This window comes from Rhodamnia argentea, chromosome 8 (genome assembly GCF_020921035.1).
Source record: "Rhodamnia argentea isolate NSW1041297 chromosome 8, ASM2092103v1, whole genome shotgun sequence".
NCBI lineage: Eukaryota > Viridiplantae > Streptophyta > Magnoliopsida > Myrtales > Myrtaceae > Rhodamnia > Rhodamnia argentea.
The window spans coordinates 246,291-255,839 of record NC_063157.1 but is presented as its reverse complement, the minus strand read 5'-3'; the positions used below and the strand labels follow the sequence as shown (position 1 = coordinate 255,839).

Genomic DNA, 9,549 nt, shown 5'->3' with positions numbered 1-9,549 from the left:
AAATCAGAACCTTTCTAATTTTCAAACTCTCGTTCACCCATTCGAGGAATGACAAAAACAAACCGAAGGTTCGATTTATTATCATCACTATTCTGCAGTGAAATGTAAGATGGTGAGCAGGCTTTGTATTTGGTTCAACCGAGAAACTAGAGGCGGTCGCACTAGATTGTCGAGTTTGATGTTTTTTATACTGTGCAAGATGCTCACAAGTGGCGCTCACAGTTGCAGAAACAAGACAAAGCATATGGGAGCCCCCCGTCATCATCCATCCTGTCCAGTAGCAAAGTTTCACCATTGGTCATTTTTGATTTGCTTCTTGACAAAATCAGCCCACCAGCTTCATCATTTGCCTCCCTCTCCACCAGAGCATCCCAATGATTGATTCTCCACAACTCTTTCGCAGTACCCAGTAGCATCCATAGCTCCCTTTTCATGGCAGAGACCAGTACCAGCAACAGCAACACCACCACAAGTGATGGATCTCCCATAAGCGATTTAGCCCCAGACCATCTTTTTTCAATCTTGCTCCTCCTACCTGTTGATTCAATCGTTTCTTTCTCCATGACTTGCAAAAAGTTCAGGACTTTAGCATGCTCTGATGCTCTCTGGGAGTCCATTTGCAGGAGAGAGTGGGGACCCACCTCAGTCGATGCCCTCAAATCCTCGGATTACCGTGAGGGTGAGCTTTCATGGATGAAGATATACGACCATGTGCTTCATCTTGATTCCGTCGCGTGTCATAATCTTTCAGAGACGGGCGGTGGTGAGATGCTGTTGCCCAGCCCAAGGGCCTCTCACTCTCTCAACTTTGTGTCTGATTGCTTGGTTTTGTTTGGCGGTGGCTGTGAGGGGGGTAAGTTTCTCATTGCTCTTGAAACTAAAGGATATATTTAATGAACCGTGCTTTTATTTCCTTAATATGATGAGGATCACTGTCAATTCTGCGGTGAATTTTTGTAAGATGTTGGGTTTTCCAGTGGGAAAATTCATACTTCCAAGTAGTTGGGTTCTTTGGGTTTCTGTTGTCTTCAGCAGAAATAAACGACCATGGTCTGCCTAGAAAGATTAGTAGGATTTGGATTGTGGTTTCTTGCCCTGTGATTCATATTTGATTCATTCTTCTTTTTGCGAAGTGCAGGCTTATATATTTTGTGTATACGACTGACAAGGCATGCATATGTCATTGCTTTAGTGATGCCTTTCCATACGCCAATTGCTACCGATAATTGGAAATTGATTATGATCATTACACTGTCAAAACAATATAAAGCCAGGGATGTGGAGTGTAAAATTTCCTGTCTGAGAAGCATTTGAAGTGACCTAGCTTAGTCATTGGTTTTGATATAGAGAGTCCTTGTTGCTTGCTATCGACCATGACCATCGAGAATATTCCTTAGCTTGCTATTCACTATGACCATCATGAGTATTCCTCAACTTCCTACCGAGATCAAGCTACCAATGGAAGGGGTAGCGCATCAGAATAGCTCTTGCAGACTTGTTTGTCGCCCAAAGAAAATAGACTGGTAATTCATTTTTCTGAGAAGAGATTCTGTTAGCATCATGACAGGAACTTTTCTTAAGCCCAACAGCATTGATGCAATGGCCCAAACCATTGTGACAACAATGAAGATAGCCAGAGAGAGAATGTGGAATTGATATTCACTGGTGATTATTAGTCCTGAATTCTTTAATCATGATTGGAGGGGGCACTAAAAGCCTAGCCTCTGTCCTTTCCATCCTTTCGATAGTTAGGGGGGAGGGGAGGATAGCTTTTGGTTTTCTTATCTGGCCCATTGAGTATGTGAACACTCAGATTTGCTGAATCACGAGAAATCCTTGCTGACTGACCTCTTCATGGAACGATATAAGATGCGGAATTGTTCACTTCAATCTAACAGCTGATTACTGTCTTCCTGTATGCAATTTTGATGGTTTTGCCATACAGACACTTATATTGTAGAAATACTTTTCCTACTAAATCTTTGCTCAGATTTGATTCTCTTTTCCTTCGTAATGTGTTTCAGTGATATGTCATTTCAATGCAAAGTTCTTTCTGTTAGACTAGCTTGTCTTAAGAGGATATTAATCATTCATCCGTTATTATTTGCCTTGCATTGTCGTATCGCCTCTCCCATATAGCTCTCTGCATTATTGCTTCAGTGTTTAGTCTGTGGTCTGGTTGTTGGTGTGATCAATTATCCTATCTTTTCCTAACCATTCTTTTTTAAGGATCTTTTAGTTCAGGAGAGGAGTTACATACAAAGTTGATAGCTTTATCATCAAATTGATTCTTGAAAGATGTGCTCATGCATCAAGCTCTGTAAGACTTATACAGGATATATTTATCACAAATGCATTAGTTGAAAAATGGTCTCGTTATAGTTTATTCCCTAAAAAGGGAGAGTATATTCATACTTCAAAGTGTTCTTGGAGCTGAGCATCTGTTATGGCTGGCTTAAGAAAGTGGATCATTGGCATACAATAACAGAGTACAACTTTTGTGGCCATAGTGGAATAGAGTGCCTGGAACCTCTAAAGTAAATTGGCAAAAGTATGTTTTCACTGTTGAATATTGATCTCTTTATCTAATGTCCTTTTTCCTTTTTGATCACGTCAGGACGTCATCTTGATGACACTTGGGTGGCATATATTGGAAAAGATTTTAGGAAGAGGTTGGAATGGCAGAGGGTTAATTCAGGCTCTCCAAGTGGAAGATTTGGGCATACATGTGTGGTGATAGGCAATTTCCTCGTTCTGTTTGGAGGAATCAATGACCATGGGAACCGCCAAAATGATACTTGGGTAGGGCAAGTCACATGGAATGAGACTCTGGGCATCACGTTATTGTGGAGGCTACTTGATGTCGGTTCAATTGTACCACCTGCCCGTGGAGCACATGCCGCATGTTGCATTGACAACCGGAAGATGGTTGTCCACGGAGGAATAGGGTTGTATGGCCTTCGATTAGGAGACACTTGGGTATTGGAACTGTCTGAAAACTTCTGTTTAGGAAGATGGCATGAGGTTGTGACTCACCCAGCACCTCCCGCTCGTTCAGGACATTCACTGACTTGCATTGGGGGAAGCCGAACAGTTTTATTTGGAGGGAGAGGATTGGGCTACGAGGTGCTTAATGACGTGTGGCACTTGGACTTGTCTGAGGGCAATGGGACGTGGGTGCAATTGTTGTACGAGTTAAGTGATATACCTGAAGGCGTTTGCCTTCCGAGAGTTGGCCACTCGGCTAACCTTGTCTTAGGAGGTCGCCTGCTAATTCATGGTGGTGAGGATTCACACAGACACCGAAAAGATGACTTTTGGGTGTTGGACATTAAAGCAATTCCTTCCATCGGATTCCAGCCAATTCAAGCGAATTCGTGGAAGAAGTTGAACACCAAAGGTTACAAACCCAATGGTAGATCATTTCATCGAGCTTGTGCTGATCATTCTGGAAGATACCTGTATATATATGGGGGGATGGTGGATGGCTTGATTCACCCTGTCGAGTCATCCGGCCTCAGGTTTGATGGGGAGCTCTTCCTGGCGGAGCTAATGCTTCAGCTCTGACGACCGGTTGGATGGGTGCAGTTTATCATTTGTCTTGGTCGTTACGTGGTCCTGTATGTACCGCTGACTCTATGATTAAATGATACCCATGTATATAATTAAAGGAATTAGACATGAATCTTCTACTATTGACGAGGTCGTTTTCTGTGCAATACAATAAAGCATTGAAAGATCGGCCAAGTCTTTAAATGTCTTATTCCTGACCATAGGTCCTGGGATGTTGGTGATCATAGGGGGTAGCATTGAATTGCATTTGGCATATATTGGCGAACCTCAACTCTCTCCTCTCTCTCTCTGGCCATGCTCTTTAGAGCGCTTGTTACAAGGACATTGAAAAGGAGACACAAGTATGCAGCGCCTAACACGTCAAACTCCAATAGACAATTCCACCACAAAGTAGTTCATCCCAGAGGGGCTCCTCAAGAATCAATGGAGATATAACCCTATAGAACTTCTGACAGTTACAGTATTTGTCACATTAGGCCTGCATTTCTATACATGGTTAGGGGAGACTCCATTCCCGCCCCTTGCTCCCACTGTACTAGGCATAACACATCATAGCCAAAAAATTGCATCCAAAATGCCCGATAAAAGAATCGGTTGAAAAAAAAAGAATTACAATCTTAGTTTTGTTCTCCACATCTCTCCGATGACCTTCTTTGGCACTGGATCAGCCGGTCCTTTGTCTCGCTGTCCAGATGTGAAGTAAAACCACCCATCCCAGAACCCAACAAGTGTAGTCTTCACACGATAAGGAAGTTTGCCAATCACAGACCACTTCTGCATCATTCCGGATATGACAGAAGTAAAAGGCATAAGTTACAATTAGCGAAGTGTATCAAATAAAACGAGCTCTTCGGAATGATACGAAAGTATGAAGGATCTATCCATTAGCTACAGCAATCAAAACCCAGTTTATTTGTTGTATTGGCCTAGGAGAAAACATCTATTTGAACAGATTAGTTCAGTAGGATGGGGAATGGGAAGACAGGTACGGAACCTGGTGATGATAAAACCATGCTATGGCATTGTTGCTGAATATACTTGTGTACTTCAGTAAAGACAGCGACATGACCAGAAAAAGGACATAAAAGAACCCAAAAGAAGAATGAGAATGAAGATCTTTGACCTGAAAAGGTAGTACCATCTTGTAAAGAACCCAAAAACCAAGCTTCACAGGACGTAAAAAGAGACTTTTGACAAACTTGTTTACACTTAAGATTTGACAAAAAAACTAAGCTTCACAGGATGTCAAAGGAGAAACCTCGTAAAACATGTTTATGCTTTAAACTTGACAAGTTAATCACTCAGAATTGTAACCAATGCAAGAACTATACTTCCAGTGCATGATAAGGGACAAAGAGAATCAAATGGCTCCGAGATACAGGAAATAGCATGATTGTGTGGAGCAGAATAACTTGAAAGTGTTGGAAGTGACCTGATAAAAATGGGTTAACGGCATCCAAGGAGAATAGGCAAAGAACCATACACGCGATGTCGACCATAGAAAATGATTAATTAGGCAGAGCTTCTCACCATGATCAATGTAGTGACAGTGGATATGATGACACACATGGTTAAATATTTTATCTATCCATCTGCGTTCCTAGGCAAGTGTAGACATCACTATGGGCATGTCTTCTTTCCAACTATTACGAAGAAAGGAGTTAATACCAGTGTATCTAAATTAAACTGGACCACTTCCCCATTAAGCACCATCTTCTTTGTCACTGGATGCTTCTCCGTTGTGCCTCCAGCAATGATAATAGAATTATTAACATGAGCCCAAGCAAACTCGATGTGGGAGTTTGGCTTTAGCATCGAAGGTAATACTTTCCACTTCTTCTCATCGTCTAGCATGTAAACATCGCCATAAACAACCTGACAGAGTGAACAAAGCATTTCCTTGGTGAAGCAAAAGCTAAATTCATCAAATAAATGCTAGAGCTAGGCCGTCCCCGCAGAGCACAAAAACCAAAAATAGTACATGATATAAGATGCATGAGCAGATGAACTGAGAAAACCGCAAATAGATATTAAGCCATATAGCAAGTATCCAATGTCATTGACAAGGTCAACAAGAGAAGTTTTCCCATCATTTAAAGAAATTTTGAGAGGGACGATAAGCAAGCTACCTCATTTCTACGTGAGCATTTGAAAATAGGCGATCCAGGTTTTGCCATGAAATCACCTTCTTGACCGCCCAAAACCATCAATTGGTCATCAACCACAACGCAGGCCCTGCATGGATATAATTTCAAGTGAAACAGCATAGCAATGATTAAACGTCTTTAACATTTCGGAAAAGGTGATGATGCTTATGTGAAAATCCAATAGAATGCTTATGTGAAAATCTAATTGATATCTGGAAATGGAAATGCCTCTAACAGATTGCATGGGATATGTGTCCTCCAAGTAATCTTCGGTTTCTTGTTTCCAAGTAGTCAATGTTTTTACCCTGAAACCATACATTTGTCAAATATTTAAGGGAAACCCATTAAGTTGGCCTCCACATTTATGAGAGTGATTTTAGGCCTACATTGATCAAGGGCTCCTTGTTTTACAAGATTGTAACTCAAGATATATAAAATTTTCACATGGCCATCCATAAGAGCCGCGGAAACAACTATGGCAATGGATAACCATGCATTGAAATAAATTAGCAAAGGATATCTCCAAAAAGAGAGGGAAATGAACCTATGAGGTCCTCCACGGGGAATTGGTATTTCATTCCTCCATTCCTTCTCCAACGCTTTTCCATCCTTCACTGCAAGACTCCAGTGCTCAACTGCAGGCGTATGCCTATTCTCTTTGCTGCCTCCCATCACATGAAGTCTACCTTTCCAAAGTTGGGTTGCGGGTGCATACCTAAAATTTACAAATTTAAAAACGTCCTTAAAAAAAGGGCAAGAACAATTTGCACTGATTTCAACAGGAGTGAGATCCAGTTGGAGACATTTACAAGGAAAAAATTGATAATTGCGATAAGGAAACAAGTTGGGGATAAAAAATAGAACAAACAGTGTAGGATCTCAAATATTCAATATAATTCGTGAAAGCGCATCATGCTCAAAAAGATTATTGAAAAACTCTTTCAGAAATTACCCCAAAAAACAAGAGCACGACGATAACAAGCTTCTCTAGAAGGCCTAAAACTTAAGATTCAGAGAACAGATAATGTACCTAGGAATCGGTAAAGGGGGCAAGTCATCCCACTGCTTGGTCTCAGTATCTAACACGAAATTATGTGCTGTAGGTCCACGACATTGTGGACCATATTGTCCTGTGACCACATATATATATCTCCCATCCGTCACCATTCCCAAATGTGAATGAGCCATTTCTTTTGGCATGTCAAATCTTCCTCCCCAAGTATTATCTGAAAAGTTGTATATGTCAACATGAGAATGCACCTGTCCGGCCAGCCAAAATAAAGCAAAAGAGGAAGTGTCAGAACCTCTAGGCTCGGATACTGTACCAAACAATGCAAACCAGACCCAACTTTACATTTTTGGCTAGAATTGTCTCCTAAATGAACAGGCAACATTGCTGAAAGAATACCCGGTACTATGAGAGCACTCACAATGAACAGGGGAAACAAGGCATCCAACTCAAGGTGATCAGTCTTAAACTCAAGTCTTACCAGTTTAACTCCAAACATAGCTCATTTGCCTCAGAAATCAACTTACATGGCTCACAAATTAGTGAAGTGATCACGCTGATCCAAGTACTTTAATACTACATAATCGTGCTATGTTTGCATGTTCTTGATATAGCAATTCATGACACTAGACAACATAAGAAAGGAGGCTGGCCTAAACAGCATTTCTGGGAATTAAACCAATCTTTGATCATGCTTCCATGGCAATAAATTTGGGATTTAGCAGACTGAGCCCTTCATTATGTACCCAAGCTAAAAAGGAAGATTTTCTTGCTTTTCGTTTGGCATAGTTCTATTTCCAACGTTAACACAAATAACAGAACTTCTAACTGCATTGGACGCAAAGATCACCGCAATGCATCATTAGAATAACAAACCAACAAGCATAGAAAAGTTCCCAATAACAAGCAGCAAAGCTGCCAAGTTAACATAGTATGAGAATGATATAGACATTTAAGTTGATAGCTTGCTTCCTAATCCAGGTAACACATGTCAAATCAAGGGGGTTGGCGGTGTTCTTACATAATCAATAGTGCCATATCCGGCAAACACAAAAAGAAGATTCTTTATCTGAATTGCTGCCCCATCTAATCGAGGCACCGGTGCAGGAGCCATCTTCTCCCATTTCAGCTCCGGTCCAGGTAAATCTGCGAAAGTTGCAGACAAGACTCTCCCAGGAGCATCATCCATCTCCGCAGATTGTCCCTATAAACAACATAATCTTCTTGGATTTTAATTGTATAGGTCATCAAGAAAGCACTACTCATGTTAATCCCGAATGAGCAGTCACTGTCAGCATTTGCAAAGCCAAATCAAATCGGGGGACCAGGCATCCTCGTGAGCTGGTCTTTCCGCAGTAAAGAACTACACGAAATAGGGACTATGCAAGAATGATACCTTGAGGGAGCTACGACCAGCATTACTGGACACAGGTATTTTGGAGGGAGGTTCGTCACTGGCCCAATTGGAGGAAATAGAAGAAGAAGAAGAAGTGAAACGCGGAGCAGCAGCCCAGAAATAGTCGTAAACGAGGCCACACCCCAAAAGAAGGACGCATCCAAACACCAATCTGGCAGATTTATGCTTCCCCACTGGCCTCCCCATCTTCCGATTGAGCTGGGGATCTGAGCATGTGATGATGTGCTGCTCGAATTGGAATCAACAGCCACAGCTATGGATCTAGAGCTCGAAAGACTAGCAATTGCATTCGCACCCGCAGATGATGATAATGACCAAGAAGAAGAAGAAGAATTTGCTTCCCAAAATTTTTGTCTTCCACCTCCTCCCCGCTGGGCTCAGTTTTCACGTGCTCTGCGTCATGGTCACGGAAATGTTTACTTATTGCTCAGGCCTTGGACGATAAATTTTTTTTTTTTTTTGGGTATTACGTAAGATTTCAGAAAGTAGACATTATTGTCTAGTGAACAAAAATCAGATGATGAAAGCTCACAACCGGCCACCACCTTTCCCAAACAAAAAAGGGGGAGATCCGCTGCTTCCTCTGCTTACAAAAACAAACATCCTACCTCTATACTATAATTAAGCCGTCCGCGGATCTTTCTAATCGCCGCGCGAGGGATGCGAGGCTTAAAAGAAGCAGGGGATTACTCACGTCTCCCAAGCGTGCTCACAGCGAATCAACCCTGTTCTTTCCTGATTTCCGTCAGCCGCAATGCCACTAGGGACCAGGCGGTAAGGCCATGATCCGCCGGGGAATTTTGTGCCCGCGACGGGGGTCGAGGCCAAATATAAAAGAGGAGCAAGACTTGTTCCGATTTACTCCGGCTAAAGAATCCTTGATGGGAACACTAGGGAGTAGGGAGAGTTGAGAGCCTCTGTGGCTCATTCCCTCTGTTCCCATCCGACATTCCATGATACACCGGTGTACGAAGTGTTGGGGTCAAGTTATTTTGAAATTGCCGTATCGAAATTATGAAAGCACGATCCCATTCAATAAGGAATGTGACCGACAATTCTTAATAGGTCGCTTCCGTCACTTCACCCCCAACCCTTGCCATGATGATGGGTATGGTTAGTCGCAGCCATCAATTGGCCATGGCAAATTACCGACGACATCGAAAAAGGAAGAAATTGATATCGCAGATTGCCGAAATCAAAACATTCGAAAAGGAAATCGAAAACGGAAGAAATCGGCATAGAGAGAGAGAGAAAGAGAGTACCCACGAGTGGGCCGATTGACAGAAGGGGATGCGGAGACGAGACGGCGTCAGGCGATACTCGAGATCGAGAGAGAGAGAACGATAGAGTGGAGGCCAGATCTGAGAAACGAGAAAGGCGACGGCGGAGAGACTAGAGAGAGC

At 42.3% G+C, this 9,549-nt stretch overlaps 2 protein-coding genes across 3 annotated transcripts; one reads left to right on the top strand and one right to left on the bottom strand.

The window, feature by feature from the left end:
• Nucleotides 1-158: 158 nt before the first annotated feature.
• LOC115755809 (F-box/kelch-repeat protein At1g51550) lies at nucleotides 159-3,699 on the top strand. The gene is made up of 2 exons (XM_030695344.2): nucleotides 159-853; nucleotides 2,618-3,699. The coding sequence occupies exons 1-2, from the start codon at nucleotides 433-435 to the stop codon at nucleotides 3,565-3,567; spliced, it is 1,371 nt and encodes a 456-aa protein (XP_030551204.1). The 5' UTR covers nucleotides 159-432; the 3' UTR covers nucleotides 3,568-3,699.
• A 284-nt stretch (nucleotides 3,700-3,983) lies between these two features.
• Nucleotides 3,984-8,931, bottom strand: LOC115755812 (kelch repeat-containing protein At3g27220). 2 transcript variants are annotated; one of them, XM_030695351.2, is made up of 8 exons: nucleotides 8,841-8,931; nucleotides 8,126-8,539; nucleotides 7,751-7,933; nucleotides 6,751-6,980; nucleotides 6,265-6,435; nucleotides 5,703-5,808; nucleotides 5,242-5,448; nucleotides 3,984-4,347 (listed from the first exon to the last, which is right to left on the bottom strand). In XM_030695351.2, exons 2-8 carry the CDS (start codon nucleotides 8,330-8,332, stop codon nucleotides 4,183-4,185), a joined length of 1,269 nt encoding a protein of 422 aa, XP_030551211.1. In that variant the 5' UTR covers nucleotides 8,333-8,539; nucleotides 8,841-8,931; the 3' UTR covers nucleotides 3,984-4,182. The 2 variants fall into 2 exon arrangements, with proteins under 2 accessions (XP_030551211.1, XP_030551210.1); XM_030695350.2 differs by lacking the exon at nucleotides 8,841-8,931 and adding an exon at nucleotides 8,755-8,770 and having other exon boundaries at nucleotides 8,126-8,537.
• Between the last annotated feature and the right edge of the window lie 618 nt (nucleotides 8,932-9,549).

Bases quoted from the DNA above. Each gene is read 5' to 3' on its own strand.
- LOC115755809 (XM_030695344.2), top strand. From the start codon at position 433: ATGGCAGAGACCAGTACCAGCAACAGCAACACCACCACAAGTGATGGA. The intron at 854-2,617 runs GTAAGTTTCTCA...TGATCACGTCAG, and splicing joins TGGCGGTGGCTGTGAGGGGG to GACGTCATCTTGATGACACT.
- LOC115755812 (XM_030695351.2), bottom strand. From the start codon at position 8,332: ATGGGGAGGCCAGTGGGGAAGCATAAATCTGCCAGATTGGTGTTTGGA. The intron at 5,809-6,264 runs GTTCATTTCCCT...ATATCCATGCAG, and splicing joins CCCCGTGGAGGACCTCATAG to GGCCTGCGTTGTGGTTGATG. The intron at 4,348-5,241 runs GTATTAACTCCT...GGAATGATGCAG, and splicing joins AGTTTAATTTAGATACACTG to AAGTGGTCTGTGATTGGCAA.